This window comes from Microcebus murinus, chromosome 11 (assembly GCF_040939455.1).
Source record: "Microcebus murinus isolate Inina chromosome 11, M.murinus_Inina_mat1.0, whole genome shotgun sequence".
NCBI classification, from domain to species: Eukaryota; Metazoa; Chordata; class Mammalia; order Primates; family Cheirogaleidae; genus Microcebus; species Microcebus murinus.
In genome coordinates, this window is record NC_134114.1 from 29,503,786 (window position 1) to 29,522,917 (window position 19,132).

Consider the following 19,132-nt stretch of genomic DNA (forward strand, 5'->3'; position numbering starts at 1 on the left):
CTCAAAAAAAAAAAAAAAAAAAAAAAAAAAAAAAAAAGAAATAGAGGGTGTGGGTAGTGACAATTGATGATCTGGTTCCCTGAATTTCTAGATTTTGATGAAATCCAGGTGGCTGGAGAGAGACAAAAATTGCCTTGGAATGAATTGTTTCATTGCTGCCCTCTGCTGAGTCAGAGTTTGAAGTAGAAAAGTGAAATTCAATGTTTCCCCTGACTAACACATTTGTTATTAAATTAAGGACATATTAGCCTTTTTGAGGTCATCCAGGCTGATTCTTTATGGCCTCAGATGGTCCCACGGTCCAAGTACCTGATGAATCAGTGAAACCCTTTGGCCTGTACTTTACAACTCTTTTCTGAGGCAAGGAAAAGCGGAAATTATTTGGAACAATGAAAAACTGTCTCTTGGAAGAACATGCTAACTTGTCCTAAGTTGAATTTTAATGAGGGAGGAACAGAGATACTCCCCCTCACCCTAAGGAATTATTTTACATTTATCTCTTTTAAGACTATAGTATTTGTTCTCTTTCTAATCCAAGTTTATTGTTTATATTTAATTCTTATTTGTCTGCTTGACCTTTCTTCACCAGCCTTTGCTTGGTTGAATGAGCTGGTTGATCAGTTGTCCATTGCCAGCAAGCCTCAGCAGCACACAGAAATAAGTGTCTGTGGCTCCCAGACTTGGGGTCAGCTGCTCTCAGCTGGGGGTGGGCCAGCTGCTGGCCGACCCAGGCTGGCCTCCGCTGGAGTAGCCTAGGGATCGGCTCTGCATCATGGGTTGCTTGTTTTCATCCTGTTTCCTGGAGGGTGGCCTATGAATGCTCTTTTCATGTCAAAGGTGGAAACACAAAAGACCAAGCAAAAAACTCACAAGGTGTCTTGAGGCCTAGTCTTCTAACTGGCACTCTATCATTTGTGCCTCCTTGATGGGCCATAGAAAGCCATATGGGGCAGGGGAATATACTCCTCTTATTTTGGGGGGCTCCTATGACAAGAGACATGGGCACAGGGAGGGGAGAAGAATGGGAGCCTTTAATGCCATCATCCCCCACAGTTGTCTCAAAGAAACCTAAGAAGAGTTAAAATTAAATAAAATTTTCCTTCTTTGTAATTTATCTTTTTCAGAAAACCAGAATCTATGGCTCTCTTTGCAGTCTTCCAGACAACATTCCTCTTAACATTGCTGTCCTTGAGGACTCATCAGAGTGAAGGTAAGACATGGGAAGAATAGTAAAGAAGAAAACATCATATAGGCCACAAATGAAGTAATTGGTGCTTTGGAGAAAAGTTAAACACGTCTTTCTTCTTTGGGAATCACTTGGAGGTAATGAGGAGATTTGTCAGTCTCTTGAAGCAGTGGTTGCCTTAGTCTTGGCCTCCCTCATCTTGATGGCTCATTTTAATAAAGCCACCCCTTGACCCTGCCTTCCTGGCCAATGCACTGGTCATCAGGGCAGTTGTGAGTACAGCTAATCCTGTAGAACTTCATGATCAATGTACTTCACCAGGCCATCGCCAAGGTTGCTCCTTCTGCACCTTGCTGGGGAAAGACATGGGCTATATCAGACCAGTATGTGCTGCTAGATTAGAACAAGTTTTGATATCCCTCAAATATATTCATTGAGAAGCTGTTAGCTTGTAAAATATGGGTGAAAGAAGTGAAAACTTGTAAGTTTCTACTCTCTCAAGTCTCTGCAAGACAATATACTAAGTGCTGAAATGCTATTGATAGATAAAGACATATTTGTCACTTAGCCACTCCCCAAGGGAGGATATTTTGAAATAAATCAGCTTTGTAAATAGGGTCAATTAGAATTCAACACCTGCAAAATGTTTATGGCTACTTATTATTACTTCGAACCTGTTTAAAAGTAGATTCTTAAACTTGAGAGAGTTTCTATTGGTTCATAAATTTTCATTGTTTTTATCCATATTTTATTGATATAAAGCTTTACATTTTTCTCTTCCTATATTTATTCTTTGCCGTACTTCCTTTGTAACAGAGAGAATATGTGTATGCTTTTACTAACTACCCACACAATTCCTATCCATGGATTTAAGAAAATAATGTTTGCAAGGAATATGCGTAGAATTTCCCCTCTTCTCTTAAAACTCCATGAAAAGCTATTTGGAAAAAGAAGGAGATACTGTTCTGATAATAGCTAAATTCTCTGTTAGATATTCTTTAGGTCTGAGTTTATTTATTTTAGGTTCAGGGCACATGGGAAGATGCTACTTCCTATGGCTTATTAAAAAATCATAGTTTGATTGTTGGTTTCTGCCATCATTTGGGCTGAAAGGTGGGAATTAGGACTTCTCATTTGCAGTACGTACACCTGTCACACAATCGATCTCACTTGCTGAAATCTAAGTGCAGGCAGCTGGGCTGAGCGGGCAGCCTGCACACTAAGACTGTTGAGGTCCAGCCAGACCCGTTGCCCCGGCTCCAGGCTCGCCAGGAAATCCCCGGGCATTTAACTCTCAGCCCAGCTCATCTCCCTAGTGAGGTCTCATCTGACCCAACGCTCTTTACCGTGTGCCTTCACTGGTACGTCACTATTTTCTACTCTCAGAGCAAGCTCTGCTGCTCGCCCTCTCAGCTTCCTTTGTTTAGGTCAGACATGCATTTCCCAGTTTGTCTCTCAATCGGTCTTCATCACTGCTTCCAGCTGTCTCTGCCAAGCATGTCTTTTTGGTAAATAATCCTGTCTTTGTCCTCACCTGTACTGTTTGGATTTCTTGTCTCGACTTCTGTTGCATTTGACCACATACTTACTAAACTCCCACTCAGATTATTAATTAGTTGGCTTACCACTCAATCCCCCAGCCAAATTCAGATTTGGGAATCTATTTCAAGTAACCTGGAGTGACTTCTCCTGACCAGTGAGACAGAGCCAATACTCTCTTCAGTTAGCCTGGGCACATACGTCCATCAGCCAGAGATCATGACTGCAGCATTTTGACGTATTTTCCTCACCTTTTGTGTGTATGTAGATACAGATAGAGAAGTAAATGTGTAGTGTGTTTTTAAATAAAAGTTAAATTATACTATATACACACTCAGGTGTTTTTCTGGTTACTTAACACACTTAAAACAACATATAATGAGTGTTTTCCTTTGATATTAAATGTTTTTCTAGAAACAACATTATATTTAATTGCTTCATGGTATCCCATCTATGAATGGACCATGGTTTGTTTCCTCCAGTAGGGTTGGGGAGGGTCAGGGAAACAGGGTGGGGAAAGTGGGAAGAGAGTCTGATTCCCAAACCTGACCTTCTTGGCCACACTCCAGCGCTGTGAAAAGAAAGCCGGAAGCCCTGGGCTCTGCTCTGGCTGCATGCCTATGGCAAGGTCATTTCCCTTTTATTCATCTCGGCTTCCTCATCTGAAAAATAATAGGACTGGACTTAATAATTTTTATGGTGCCTTTGATCTCTCTGACTTTACCTTGGCATTTTCCACTCTTGCCCAAGGAAGTCCTAGATTGCTTTTGACCAGATTAATTCTGACTGATGTCACTCGAGCACCTGAGTCATTCAGCACCCACTGATAATTTATGTGAATGTAAGGAGTTCCTTTCTTGTCTAAAGCAACATATGGTAGCTTTCTGGTTTAGACTGGTAGTTGTTTAGACTGGTAGTTGACTCATTCATTCAGCAACCAGTCACTGAATGTCTTGTCCTACAACTGGCATGTTCTTAGTCTTGGTTTCTGTGAGCTGAGTAAGACTTAGGTGCAACCTTGTTTGGCTCACAGTCTACAGGGAGACAAACACGGAAACAGATTTTTACAGCAAGCTGCAATGATTGCTGCAAACAAGGGCTTAGAAATGCTGTGGAGGAATTACAATCTCTGAAGTATTATTATAGTGGAGTGAACCAGACATCTTGATGGAGTAATTCTTTTAAAATACAAGTTAAGATGTGATTCTGAAACTAACTGATGTTTCTGAAGAACATTTACAAAATACAGAAAAGCATAAAGAAGAAAATTAAAATCACTCAACCCTACCATCCAGAAATAATGACAGTTAACATTTTAGTTTTATTTCCCTTTTATAGGTTTTCAGAAAAATAACATATACTTTAAAAAACATGAAATTGTGTGCATAGTCCAATATGTTTTTTAAAAGAGTGTACAAAAGTTCAGGAAAAGCATATATGATTTAAACTTGACAATAGAGTGAATCTGGAGTTGGTAGGATTGTGGGAGCTCAATTTCTGTGTTACTTGAACATTTTTATCATGATCATATATATTTAACATTTTTTATTGTGGTGAAATTTACATAACATAAAATTAACCATTTTGTGGTTAAAATGAGCAAATCAGTGTGACATTTAGTACATTCACAATGTTGTGCTACCATCACCTTTATCCAGTTCCCAAACATTTTCATCACCTGAAAAGGCAACTCCATTAAGCAGCTAACCTTTATTTTCTTCCTTCCCAGCCCCTGGCACCCACCAATCTGCTTTCTGTATCTATGGACTTACCTATTCTGGGTATTTCATAGAAATGGAACCATACAATATGCATCCTTTGTATCTGGTCTCTTTCACTTAGCATAATGTTTTCAAGGCTCATCCAATTTGTATTATGTATCAGTATCCCATTTCTTACAGCTGAGTAATATTCCTTCATATGTCTATACCACAATTTGCTCATCTAGTCATCCACTGATGGACATTTGAGTTGTTTACACCTTTTGGCTAATTGTGAATAATGTTCCTTAAACATTCATGGACAAGTATTTATTTGAATCCCTGCTTACAGTTCTTTGGATACCTAGGTATTGAATTGCTGGGTCATATGCTAATTATATTTTAACTTCTTGAAGAATTGCCAAAATGTTTTCCACACCATACGATCCCTTTAACATTCCTACCAGCAGTATATGAGGGTTGCAAGTTCTACACATCCTCACTAACACCTGTTATTCCCATTTTTTTTATTATTATTATAGCCATCCCATGGGTATGAAATGGTATCTCATTGTGGTTTTGACTTGCATTTCTTTAATGGCTAACGATGTTGAACATCTTTTCATGGGCTTGTTGACCATTTGTATATCTTCTTTGGAGAAATGTTTATTCAAGTCCTTTGCCCATTTTTAAATTGAGTCCTTTGTCTTTTTGCTGCTGATTTTTAAGAGTTCTTCATATGGTCTAGATACCAGAACCTTATCAGATATATGATTTACAAATATTTTCTCACATTCTATAGGTTGTCTTTTCACTTTCTTGATAATGTCCTTTGATGCATAACATTTTAAAATTTTGATGAAGGTCAGTTTATCTGGTGTTTTTTTGCTGTTGCTCATATTTTTGGTGTCATCTCTAAGGACACATTGCCAAATCCAAGGTCATGGGATCCACACTGAGATTTTAGTCATCACCCTAGCCCTGCATTTACAAAATGTCACAGGGGATGGCTAACTTTCTGGGACGGTGGTTGTTGATGGCTAATGCCTTTCCTTTTATGGGCATTCTTGTTAATCTCACTTCCCTAAAATGAGTTGTCTGAGGGTTTTCCTCCAAATTCTGAGGGTAATGCTTTATTTGGATCTGGAGCCTCTTACCATGTGGACCAACCACATGAAGGACTTCATGCTTGTCTCACATCCACCAGGCCTGCTCCTCAGCTCACTGGGGTCCATCCAGAGCCCCATCCTGATGTCTGTGTCGGTAGCAGGACACTGTTGGAGCCGTGCAGCATTTCTCAAACATTCCAGTCCATGAGACCTCAGATGGGGCCAACGCTCCTGCCTTAACAGTTGGAGGACGGTGCTGTAAAGTGGGGCACGGGTGTGGGTATTGGGGATACCTCTATTTAAGTCCCACATAGCTTTGTGTGAGTTGTTTATCCTCAGTGAGCTTCATCTTACAGATGAGTTTCCTCATCTTACAGATGAGTTACAGATGAGTTTCCTCATCTGTAAGAAATCACTAATAGTTCTAGAGTAGGTATCACATGAGACAGCACCTAGCACTGCGCCTGGTAAACAGCATGTGCTCAATATGATTGTTGTTAATTTTACTATTTTGAGAAAAGCAGCATGTGCAGAATGAAAATACTCTCTTGCCTTTTAAACTTAGTGCCAGAGTGTTTCAGATGGCTAAGGGAAATCCCCATGGAATTAGAAAAAAAAAAAAAATACTTTAAAGATGGTGGTATCTGTTATACCATGGGTCATCAGATACCAGCTGATTTTGTAAATATGATTTTTATCTTTTTAATACCTTTGTACCCTTCCCAGTTAATTCAGACCCCCTCAATCCAATAATTGGAATAGTTTAGTTAAATCAGCAATATGCAATTTCTTTCAAATCTATGTGATACTTTACTCCTCTGGAAAGGACTGGAAAGCCATGATTTGTTGTTTTGTAAGACTCAATAATTACTTAAATCAGTCAGGGCCCCTCCTCTCTCAAGTGACAGATGTATCTGTGTGCAGGTCATTGGCAGAGACGCCACTGATGGTTTAAAGACAGCCTAAGAGATGCTGGACTGCTTCCCAAGGCCACTGACCTCAGCAACTCTGTTTCATGTTTGAAACCTCATTCTTTTACAGACACCATCACATCACTAACTATACTTGCAATGTCTAATTATTTCATGGGAGTCCATTGTGTCTCTCCAACTAGGTTCCTCCTTTTGCTAGGAACCTCATCACAATTATTTTGTTTCACACTAAGCGCCTAGTATGTTGCTACTCTCATTCCAAGAGTTCAGTAAATTCTTGCTAGAGGTATTTTAATTTCAGATTGAGATCTAAGTTATCATATCTAGAGATAGGATGTGCTCCTACTTTATATCCTTTTAATAAACTATATATGTGCTCTTACTTTATATCCTTTTAATAAACTCTAAAATATTGACTTGCAAAATAAAACTTTCATTTTTGATTTCCAGAAATATGAAATTTATAGCAAAATAGTCCTCTCTTTTTCAGCATGTTATAAATTTCCAAGCCAGTAAGATTGTCTAATAAAGGATCCTCTAGTTTTGTTTAACTGTTTTTCAATTTATGAACTTGCTATGTATTGTTGAGTAAGTCATTTCACTCATCTAGGTCTTAATTCCTATGTCTGCTAAGTGATTTCTAATTTCCCTTCCAGCTTTTCAAAGTGTCTGATTCAAGGATGCACATATGAACAATATTTTCCAAAGCTAAACAATGATGATATTGAACATTGAATTATTCATGACTATCAATCACACTTCTGTTAAATGTTATTTCATACCTTGTTTTGGTCTTTTCAGTCTTGGCTGAAAATTTACTGTTGACTCCTGAAGCATTTAAAGTTTCCGTGAATTCTGCACAACGATGTTTGCATTTACAATGGACTGTGCACAACCTTCCTTATAATCAGGAATTTAAAATGATATTTCAGATACAGATCAGTAGAACTGAAACATCCAATGTCATCTGGATGGTAAGTACCTTTTTTTTTTGACTCAATATTTTAAAAATTCTCTTCTGACACCATCATTTGTCTTTTATAACATCCAAAAAATCTCATTATGGAAACATATTAGCTGCTCACAACAGTTTTCCTAAATAATTGCATTTCTGTGTTTTCAGATAAGAGGATCCGAGACAAAGTAACATGACAACTTTGGTTTGGTAGGTAGGATGGGATGCGCTAAGAGAAAAGATTATTTTCTCAGTTTTGCTCTGTCCCTTAAGAGGGCTTTCAGGTCCGTCCTGTGAATACTGGATTCTAGAGATCTATGGAGACCAGCCATCTCATTCTTCTTCCTTTTTTCTTCCCTGTTTACCAGAGATTTTCCTAAATAAGATGTAATAATGTGGCAACATTTTTCTTGCCAATGTGGCTTCTTGTTAGTTTACTTGCTTATAGTGTGCCGAGATGCAAGAGAGAGTACATTCTAGCACTTTATGTTCTAGCCATGTGTGAGAGTAACTTACTGGGTCCTTTGTTGCCACACTTGTAGTTTTTTCTACAGGAAATTAAATTAAGAAAATCCTTAATTTTGTTCTCGTTTTGCTTTTAAATTATTTGGGGTAGACTTTTCACTTATCTTGGTTCAAATAATGGCGTGTCTTTTTTCCCTGTTGCCTATCCAATCCAGTGCATTGGGGACACATTGGTGGTGCCTTTTGATTGCCATTGCTGGTCTGGGGAACCTTAATTAGTAATACAGACACACATAATGTTCAGTCATTGTCGTGGAGTATTTAAAGACGGTGGAGTGTCTTCTCACTGAAGGGACCTGAGAATTCGCCTAGAGGTGCGGGAAGCTCAAGGCCACATCAGGACCTCCATTCACTCAGTCGAGGTCCCCTCTTCTCCCAGGCAGTGGAGACAGTGGGTACAAGGATCCAGAATGACTGGTTCCTTTAGCAAAGCCTAAAGTTCACTATTTGCAAAGTCTTCAGCTGCTTTCTACAACCATTGTTGCATTTGAGATCTGAGCAAGTGGCTTAAGTTAAATAAAATTTGGATTCTGCCCTTTTAGGATTCACACCAGGTCTGTTCTAACTCTCAAAGGGCAGTTTCCCACAGTGAGAGCTGGGGAGGGTGCTGATTTTCAGCAATAGCAATGCCTGTGCGGCGGTTCACGTCCCAACAGCAGCACATCTTCCCGCCATCCCACCTCAGACTAGAAAGCTTGACTTTTGTATTTCTAATGCATACAGTGGTGGATGATTTGGGCCCAGTAAAACATTGCACAGAGGTCATATTGAGACTAAGAATTGTCCAAGAAAAAGAAAGTTGAGGGGAAATTTGTGGAAAACTAGCACTTTACCCCTTTAGCAAAAATAACATTAACCATAGACCAAGTGAATCCCATTCTTTATTTTTCTACAAAGCAGTTGCTCATATCTGTTTTCACATTTGATTTGTGTAACGGTCCTCTTTGCAACATAAAGCAGCATGTGTAGCCTACTTCTGTGACTTCCCTAAAGGATGGAGTTTTGCCTTGTCCATTGTATTGTTCTCACAATGCCCAACCCAGCCTGACCACCACAGAGGAGAAAACCATGGTGCAGAGAGGATTTTTGTGTTACTCCAGGTGACAGAGGTAGGGTGGTGTCATCCTTCACCCCATACCCAGACAGGGATGACAGTCACATGCAGCCCCCCAGGCCATCAGTGGGCACATGTCCCATGGAGCATGTGATGCCATGAGAAGCCCATGTCTGAATCTCTCATGCCTGAAGTCAAGGAGAAACGTAAGATCTTCCTCCAGTTAAGGAGGAGAGTGCCACTTATGTCTGGACCTAAGTCTCCCTCTCGTAGGGCAGCTCCCTGTTGTGCAAGCCTGACAGGGCACCCTCACTATGCAGAGAGGGACCATTTCTAGACTCAGTGTCTCTCAGATCACTGTGTTCCCAAACAAGTCAAAGGCAAAGCATGGTGCTTGATCCAGGTGCTTGGGGCTGGGCCAGGGGCACTCAGCTGTTTCCTGGATGGTGCTGGCCATTCAGAGTTCTCCCGGCAGCTGTGTGACATGGCTCTGCTCTGGGCCAAGGTTCTGCCCTTTCCTTACAGCCACTTGATGTATGATTTTGTCAGTGCCAGGGGGAGACAGAGTGGAGCAACAGCTCAAGCTTGGAAGGAAGCTGGGAGTGTGTGTCAATTTAGGGATAAATCTCACGCCTCAGTGACAAATCAGTGACCTCAGTCAGGCCTCTGTGTAAATGCGCGTGTCTATTTATTGTGCCTTACTAATAGCTGCAAGGGGAAAATTAAACTTGCTGCTTCCATGAATGAAAATGGCCCAAAGACAATTCATCCCATTTTTCAAATATCGCTGAATTGATGTATTCAAGGAAAGTTTTATCTCCTTCATTAACAAGGCTACAAAGCACAAGTTGATTGGCAGGCAGAATCCACATAAATAGTGTGGGGGGAAATCCAGCCCATTGCCTACTACAGAAGTGATCAAATCACTCAGCACAGAGTTTTAGACTGGGGGCCACAGGCAGGCATTGTGCAAGGCCCAGCGATCTCAGTGCTGGGCACACGGGAAGAATGAGGAAATGAACACGCAATAGGGTGTTCTGAATACAAGTGTGTGTACAGGTCACTGACGAGGTGTTCTGGCATGGGGGTTAGGCCTGATCTTCTCCCACAATTTGGACAAAAAGGACTGTTTGAGCCGAAATATCAAAGAGGATTGGAAGTTAATTTGGAGGATGGTGCTCTGGGAAGATCCAAGAGGTGTGCACCCCTGAGAGAGAGGGGCTTGGGGGCTTCCAGGCCAGAAAGCACCCTGCCATGCTAGAGCCCCAACCACATGGGGATAGGGGGGTGCACACCAGGCCGCACAGGACTATGGGAAGCAGGTAAGAACAAGGGAGCAATAAGAACAAGAGATGTGGCAAGATCTGATCTGAAGTTTTTTAAAAACCCACTCATGTGCACAGTGGCAAAGTAGTAGGGGCAAGGGGGAAGGTGAAGTGTGTCCAGTAGGAAGTGAGCTGTGGGGTCTGGCCAGGGCAGACGTGGGGGGTGGTGCACAGGGGTGACAGTTGCTGCATTTGAGGGACATATGGGGAAAACTCAGTCTGTGATTTGTTGCTTATAGTGAGGTCACTAATACTGATAGAGATTCTGTTGGGGAGGGAGAAGGCAGTATTCACGCTTAAAGTTAAAAATGATTGAAGCAAAATGTATTTGAAATTGCTCATGTCAAATAGTGAAAGTTTCATGGATCAGGACTTCACAACTTGTAGTTTTAAAAATATGTTTTGTGACCTAGGAATAAAGTAATGCAATAAACTGAAATAAAAAGTCTTTCAAAAATCACAGTTCTGCCTAGAGTGAAAAAGCAGGCTCACAATTAAATGCCACCTGGGTAGATGAGGGCATTCTCAGCCCCGGGCTGTGTTTAGTTCCACCGTGGGCACTGTTTCAGGCTAGCGACCTGGACAGCACAGGCGTAAGCAGAAGAAGGCCTCCAAGCTGCTAATTCCAGGCAGTGTGTGACATGTGAGTGTGCCCCTTCCCATCACCGAGGAATCATCATTTGCCCTTAGAAACATGGGTACAGACTCAGACTCGGTTTCCCCCAGAAAGTGCAAGGTGTTTGCTGTTTCTACCTTGTAGCTGTGGGAGCAGAAGGCAGGACTCCTAAAGGAAGCACAGGGAGAAGAGAACCTGGAGCTAGGAGGGTCACAGAGAAGAAGGAAACACAGTCCCTGCTCTCTTTAGGGATGTGTTTGAGTCACAGATGAAATACCAGCAACTAACCACCAGATACAGCTGGGCTTCAATGGGGTGTGGATATGGGAGGAATTCAGAGGAAAGAATAGGAAAATCTTCAGGAAGGAGATGGAACATGACCCGGGCTTGAAGGATGGGACAGATCCCAATGCAGAGGGGAGAGGGGGACACCAAACCAAGGCCACTGCATAAGCAAACACTGAGGTTTAAGAAAGCATGAGGCATATTCCAGAAGCGTGGGGTAGACCCTATGTCCAGAGAGAGGATTCCTGCAAGGGTCTGGTAGGTTGGAGCCAGATTATAGAGGGCCTTGCATGACAGGGTAACGTGTAAAGCAGGCACTGACGCCTATGGAATTAGAGAATGGAAATGCCAGTGTCTCAGAAAGATTAAAGCCAGAGGTTATGCCAAAACACCGAATTACAGTTCAACTCGGGCAAGCTTCCCAGAGAACAGTCCTGGCATTCTGTGTGATTGACATCCTTACGGCCTAAGATTCTGACAGATGGAGCTCAGGGAGGGAGTGTAGTCCACACAGCCACCATATCTGAAAAGACAAGAGACAGAAAACCAAGGGAGGCATGGAGAGCCGTCTATTGACTTCTGGGAGACAATGAAACTCCTGGGGTGCCATAAAAGGACTTCCCTTTCTACTGGGCTTTGGCCAACCTGATCCAAAACTGGCTAAAAATGAATATTAGAAAAATATCCATCAATCTTTTCTTTCTAAGGGATGTCTCAATGAATTCTCTAGTTTTAAAGAATTTTCTAAGCAGGTTCTCTGTGACCAGCACTGTGAACACCTTCTGTCTCCAATCTGTCCCCCTAAGACCCTGCTTTTTCTCCCAGTTGCTCCACTCGAGCCCCCTTGACTCGGAGGGCCATGGGGCTGGGCGCTGAGCTTTCAGAAGGCAAGAGGTCGTAGCTGACTCATTGCTGAGCTGTCAGAGCAAGGGGAGTTGACTGGGTAGGAATGGACTTCCCTTGTGCATATCGTGGATGTACAGTAGGATCTTAGGTTTGTGCTTTGGGATAAGTCAAGTCAAGCTATTCTCCAGGACAACATGGCTATATGTTTCCAATTTTTCCCCCTTTACTTTTAGGGGAATTACAGCACCACCGTGAAGTGGAATGAAACTGTGCATTGGAGCTGGGAATCCGAGCTTCCTTTGGAATGTGCGGCACACTTTGTAAGAATAAGGAGTGTGGTGGATGATGCCAGGTTCCCTGAATGGAATTTCTGGAGCAGCTGGAGTTCTTGGCAGGAGGTCAATGGTAAGAAGTGAGGCGGTCACAAGAGTGAAACGGTTTACTTTATATTACCGGGGATCAAAAGTCAAATAGAAATGGAAATCTCCTTTGAGGAACCTGGAGTAGACACCAACATAATTTTCCTTTGGCTTCTACTGGAACTAAAAACCAGAGGTATGAAACTTACCACTGGGGGACAGGTGTCGGAAGTTTTGCTTTTGAACTTATTAAGACAATTGTGCAAATTCAGTTTTGTATTTTTTTCCAAACATGTACAGTGTGTTTATTGATAGAATGCTACGTGATCAAATTAGAATATATAGTACCTTTATGTTTTTATTAGAACAACACAAAATATGTATGCATCTACAGTGGCGGCTGGGAAACTTTTTCTATAAAGGGCCACATAGGAGATAGTTTAGGCTTTTCAGACCACACAGTCTCTGTTGTGACTCTTCAGCCCCACCACTGTAGTGTGAAAGCAGCCACGCATAATGTGTACGGGAATGACCAGTGCCCTGTTGATAAATCCGTATTTACAAAACCAGATGGTGGGCTTGACTCAGATCATCCCTAATCTAGAGAGAAGGGGGGGAAATATGGAAAAATGAAAGTTGTGCTCTATTTAAGTGATGAAGATGATAGATAAATATATTTTAAATATCTCTTAATTTTGATAATTTTGTTGTCATTAAAATTTAGAATGGGTTTTGTCACAGTTTCTTATGTGCCAATTAAACTAACAATAATGATGAGATAATCATAGTGGGATTACATTTGCATTCTAGTCACAGTTTTAAATACAATACATATGAATTTAGTCCTCACCTCAGCCCTCTGAAATATGCATCATTCCTACTCTCATTTCACAGATAAGGAATCTGACACTGTCATCAAGCCACTAGGTGGTGGAGCCGGAATTCCAGCCTGGGCAGTCTGGCTCCAGAGGCCATGTGCCTAACTGTTACATCCTACCATGAAAGAGGGATGCATGTACAGGAAAAATGAAAGAGAGAGAGAGAGAGAGAGAGAGAGAGAGAGAGAGAGATCAAAAAGATAGTAAGAGAAGGAAAAGAACCACATTATAAACAGTTTTCATAAAATAGACTACATTTCTCAAAACTGCAACCTCAAAACTAACTTAAGAATAAAGAAAGAACCTGATTATTCCCCAACTCCAAAGCAGGGATTCTCAACCATGGTCGCACAGTAGAATCATCTGACGTCCTTAAAAACAAAACCCATGCCCTCACGCCTAGGCCAGATGGTCGCCGGTGGGCCAGCGCCAGACTGTAGCCAGCTGGGGAGTGAGCAGGTGTTGAATCCTAGCCCCAGGAACAGGCAGCTCCTTCAGGGGACGGTGGAGGGGAGACCAGAGAGGGTGGTGGGGGGAGCCATGGGAAGTTGGTGGGTTTCCTTAAAGAGGGACAGCCCTGAGGATTTTATACCATCAGGCCCTGCAGAAGGAGAGTCTGAAGCAAAAGGAGATGATATTTGAGTGACTGGCATTTCTGAGAAGGTAGAAAGAGATGTGACCTCCAGTACAATTACAAGGGACATGTGGATTTGAAGCTGGGGAGACTTGGCCAGTCAGAATGTGGCTTTGCTACTTACTGCTAATAGCTGAGCGAACTTGGGCTCAGTTCTACCTACTTTGTTGTAAGGTAGTAAAGATGACATGTCATAATGCACATAAGCACTTAACACAGGGACTTCCATGCAGCTGGGACTGTATGGAGAACAGCTACTGCTGTTGCAGTAACTCAACAGTAGCAATCGCACAATAATCTGTAGTGGTCACAATACTGGTGCTGTGTTTAGCAGGGGCAATAACAGCAACAGCAGTGGGATTAGCGGAACAGTAGGAATAATGATGGGAAGGACTGTTTTGCATGCACCAAAGGGTAGAGGTTTGGTGGAGAAATTTAGGTTGCTATTTTCTCCCAGACGTAGAAAAAGCTAACATTATCTGCTGAGAGTGAGGTGGAAGGGCTCTGGCTTGGATTTTGAGTGAGATGCCAACTGAGCTGTAATTGTCCTCTCCTCTCCTCTCCTCTCCTCTCCTCTCCTCTCCTCTCCTCTCCTCTCCTCTCCTCTCCTCTCCTCCCCTCCCCTCCCCTCCCCTCCCCTCCCCTCCCCTCCCCTCCCCTCCCCTCCCCTCTCCTCTCCTCTCCTCTTCTCTTCTTCTCCTTTTTTCTTCTTCTCCTTTTTTCTTTCTTTTCTATCTTGCAGTACAAGATTCTACTGGACAGGATACATTGTTCGTTTTCCCTAAAGATAAGCTGGTAGAAGAAGGCTCCAACGTCACCATTTGTTACATTTCTGGAAACATTCAAAATGACATATCCTGTTATTTGGAAGGTGAACAGATTCATGGAGAACAGCTTGATCCACATGTCTCCACATTCAAATTGGAAAATGTTCCTTTCATTAGGAAAGGAGGGACAAATATCTACTGTGAGGAGAAGCAGAGAAAGGCCATAAGCAACGGCACCGTTCTCTTTGTCTCAAGTAAGTACGCAACTTCCCCGTGGCCCCCTCTTCTCAATTCCTGAGGAATGGATTGAATCTCCTTTACCAGAAGACAAGGAGACATTTCAACACGTGGTTCTTGATTTTATTTTGTTTCCTGAGTCTTCTAGGAGAGGTGTGGAAATGATATCCTGAAGCAGTATTTCCAGAATTTCCTGTCTTTTCCTTGGCCTCACTGACACGTGCATTCCTAGAGACTGAAAGTGCTGAAGGAGAGAGAGAGGTCGGGTCATGGGCTGGGCTGCTGGGAAATACCCTGCTCTGCCTCAGCCCTGCTGGAATGTCCCCAGGATCACAGGGAGCGAGCGGGCTGCGGGTCAGACCACAGTCAGCCAGGGTTGCAGCCTGGAAGCCCTGGGTTTGAATCTTCTTTCCCTGGCTGGGTGTGTCATCTTGGCCACGTTTCTCAGGCTCTCTGAGCCAGTTTCCCCCTCTGCGACACAGGGATGATGATGGAGACCGTGAGGGTTAATGAAGAGGGCCCCACCTGGCCCCAATACAGAAGGAAATCAGCAAATAGAATCCAGGACTGTGTTTAACTGTGCAGCTCCATTGGATACAACAGTGGAGCGAGAACAATTTCAGTTTTAAGTAAATCTGTGTGTGCACACCCGGGACCTCCTGTGTTTTGTCTCCAAGTTGCCCTTTCTGGCACAGTAGGGCAATCCCTGTGACATCTCCCTGCCTGCTTCCCCTGCCAAAGGAGGATTCCAATCTCCCGGATGCTCGTTCGTCTGTGCCCCTTAGTGTGGTCACTGAGAATAGCAGTGACTCCGGGAACTGGTATTAGGGGTGCTTCGCCACTCCGTGGAATACTCGGGTCTGGGCTGTTGAGTTTAAGCAGCTTCACAGAATCTGACTTTTCACATCCCCAGGCTTCCTGCAAGCCACAGCGCCCGCAGGCACTGGGGTGACAGGCTTTGCCAAGTGGACACAGTGTCAACCGCTTGTGCATCACTGGCCACCGATCCCCATGGGGTCCCAGGAAACCAAAAGGGAAGAAAGCAGAAGGGGCCACGATGATGAAAAGTGGCTTTCAGGAGCTCTTGCTGTGTAGACTTATACCTCAGTGATCCCTTCGTCATTCGGATAACTCTGTGTCTTGGAGCCCAAACAGAGCTTTCCATTGGACTTGTCTTCCCATAAGCAGACTTTAACTCATTCTTTTGTCTGTTTTTGTCTTTGTGTGGACAGAAGTACTTGAGGAGCCCAAGGACTTTTCCTGTGAAACCAGGGACTTCAAGACTTTGATCTGTACTTGGGATCCGGGGGCAAACACTGCCTTGGACTGGTCTAAACAACCTTCCCAAAGCTACACTTTATTCGAATCGTAAGTTAGCTCTGGGTGGCTTACTGACAGAGTCTTCCGTATTTAAGGTGCTTGTGACAACATCACAAAAGCTACACTTCCACGTTGCAGGAAATTTGAACAAATATTTTGAAAACACCTGCCAAGGTCAAGAAGAAATCTTCAAGTGGTCACAGTGTATGCTATTTTCTACCCGAGGATTTTAAAAAAAGAATTTTTAGCATAAACATAAGACAGCTAATGGTGTATCTTGATATGAAAATAGTCCTATGTGATGATCTAGGTCTACCTAATTTCTCACTTTTTAAGAATATTCCAAGTAAATTAAGGGATGTTCTCCCCACCCACGAGGAGGAGTCAGTGATTCATCAACACATTCAGCCACATATACCAAATTTGTTAAAACAATATTTTCCTTATTAGTGTTTGTTGGTGATGGATCAATACCATTATGTGGAGCATAGTTTAAAAGTCACCGAGGGAAACTGGATACATACATCTTCCTTGACAAAAGTATAAGCCCTGTAATTGTTTTGTTTTTTAAGATACTCTGGGAAAAAGAAACATTGTGAAGAGAAAAACCGGTGCAACTGGCAAATAACTCAAGACTCCCAAGAAATATATAACTTCACACTCATAACTGAAAATTACTTAAGGAAGAGAAGTGTCAATCTCCTTTTTAACCTGACTCATCGAGGTGAGACAAGAGGTGTCACAGCCCATGGTGGCCACTGACATGTCTTTGTTTGACAGAGTGTGCTCAAGTAAATGTACAATAGATCTTTACTAATTCACTGCCTAAGCGAAAGTTAGAATGTATACCTGTTGTTCATGCTACACTTCTCATGGATGCCTGTGTCCACTATTGCTGGTCTTGATACTGCCATAAGCACCAGTGAGCTTACTGCCCAGCTTCAAAACTACGACCCTGATGATAGCTTGTTTCGTGTCTCATCCCACAGCCCTGCCAACCTGCTTCTTCCACCAAGATAATTATCACTTTAAATTGTGTGTGTGTGTGTGTATTCTCATTGCTTATGTAACACTACAAATATATTTATATTTGCTTTAGTTTTAATGAATGTAAAGGGCATCAAGCTGAATGTAATAATATAGTAATTATTTTTGTATGATATTAAATTGCTAAGATTTGCCCTTAGTTGAGTGTTTCTCTAGTCTATTTGTTTTTCCTGCCATGTAGTATTTCATCGTGTAAATATGCAGTATTTTATTTGTACATCTCCTTTGATGGATTTTCAGGTTGTATCAAGGTTTTTACTCTTGGATACAGAGTGTTTTCATACATGTGTGCAGTACACTTGAGAGTTTATACAAATGTGCAATATACACCTGCAGTTGTTTTTCTTGAGTATATATCTAAGAATGGAATTGGTGGGGACATAGAATAGGTGAATGTTCAACTTATGAGACATGGTCCAATTATTTTTCAAAGTGGTTGTATCATGTATAATTCCATCCAATGGATTCAGATACTCTCTCCAAATTGGTATTGGCACACTTTTGATTTTGCCAATTAAATGGCTTTAAAATGGTATGATAGGATGGTTTTTATCTGCTCATCCCTGAGGTTGAATCTCTTCCTATGTTTTGGACACACCTATTTCTTTTATGAGAAGCTTGTTCATGCTATGGATTGCTTATGCTTTTTGGTTTGTGTGGGATTTTTTTTGGTGGGAGTTGTTTATGTATCCTCAGTAGTTATTCTTATTGATTTCTATCTATATTGCTAATGTCTTCTCCCAGTTTGTAACACACTTTCTTTTCTATGTCTATTGATAAACAAGAGTTCTCAATTTTAACATAGACAATTATACCAAAATGTTTTAAAGAAAGGATTTCCTACCCCAAGATAAGAAGGACAGTCTCCTATAATTTTCTACTAAGAATATTTAAATTTTTTTAAAAGACAGTTAAATCCCAGATCCATCTGAGATTAATTTAATTATATTAAGTGAGGTAGGGATATGACATTGAATTTTTCTGATCAGTAACCATTGTTCCATATCTATCTATGAGCTCTTCTTTCCCTAATGATTTGACATTTCAGCTCTTTCACTATTATGAAAGCGTAATGGAGTTCTAGACTCTTAATTCCATTGGGCAGTTTGTCTGTTCCTACACTGATATCACACTAACTTAATTTAAAAAGTTTCAGATGAGTCTTGATATCAGGTAGGATAAGTCCTCCTCTTTGTTCTTTTTCAGACATATCCTCACTATTCTAAATGCTATACTTTTTTATATAAATCTGAGAATTTATTTATCAAATTCTATGAAAACGCCTGCTGGGATTTTCACTGGATTTGCATTTAATCTATGAATGCAATTTGAGGAGAGCAACATCTTTATGTCACTAAATCTTCCTATGCATGGACATAGTATCTTTTTATATTTATTTAGGCCTTTGTAAATGTCTTTTCATAAAGTTTTAAAGTTTTCTTATGTTATACTTCTTGCATGTTTTTGTACTGCAACCACTAAAACAATTTCTGAAAACAGTTTAAAATGTGTTTAGCATATATTATCCTCTTTTACTTTCCCTCTATTCTGAAATTTTTAAAAATTTGAACACCTTCCCTATTTAAAAATAGTCATATTATATCTTTATTGTCAGAGCACATAAATATTACATATTATATCATCTCCCTTTTAAATTTTGTTGAATCTCAGATATTCAAGTAACTATATATGTTTAATGTTTACCATTAGTTCTTATCCAAATGCTTCTGTGGTTATTTTGATTATTTTAATTCATTCTTTAGTACTGCAGTCCCCAACTCCTGGGCCATGGACCAGTACTGGTGCTGTGGCCTGTTA

The 19,132-nt window shown here is 41.4% G+C and overlaps 1 protein-coding gene across 8 annotated transcripts in view; it reads left to right on the forward strand.

The window, feature by feature from the left end:
- OSMR (oncostatin M receptor) overlaps positions 1–19,132 on the forward strand; it is a 70,749-nt gene that overhangs the window by 21,484 nt on the left and 30,133 nt on the right. For all 8 annotated transcript variants that reach the window (XM_020290069.2, XM_020290070.2, XM_012736486.3 and 5 more), the window contains 6 exons: positions 1,125–1,210; positions 7,268–7,440; positions 12,306–12,477; positions 14,686–14,964; positions 16,180–16,315; positions 16,840–16,991. In XM_020290069.2, coding sequence (XP_020145658.2) covers positions 1,125–1,210; positions 7,268–7,440; positions 12,306–12,477; positions 14,686–14,964; positions 16,180–16,315; positions 16,840–16,991 — 998 coding nt within the window. The remainder of the gene's footprint in view (positions 1–1,124; positions 1,211–7,267; positions 7,441–12,305; positions 12,478–14,685; positions 14,965–16,179; positions 16,316–16,839; positions 16,992–19,132) is intronic.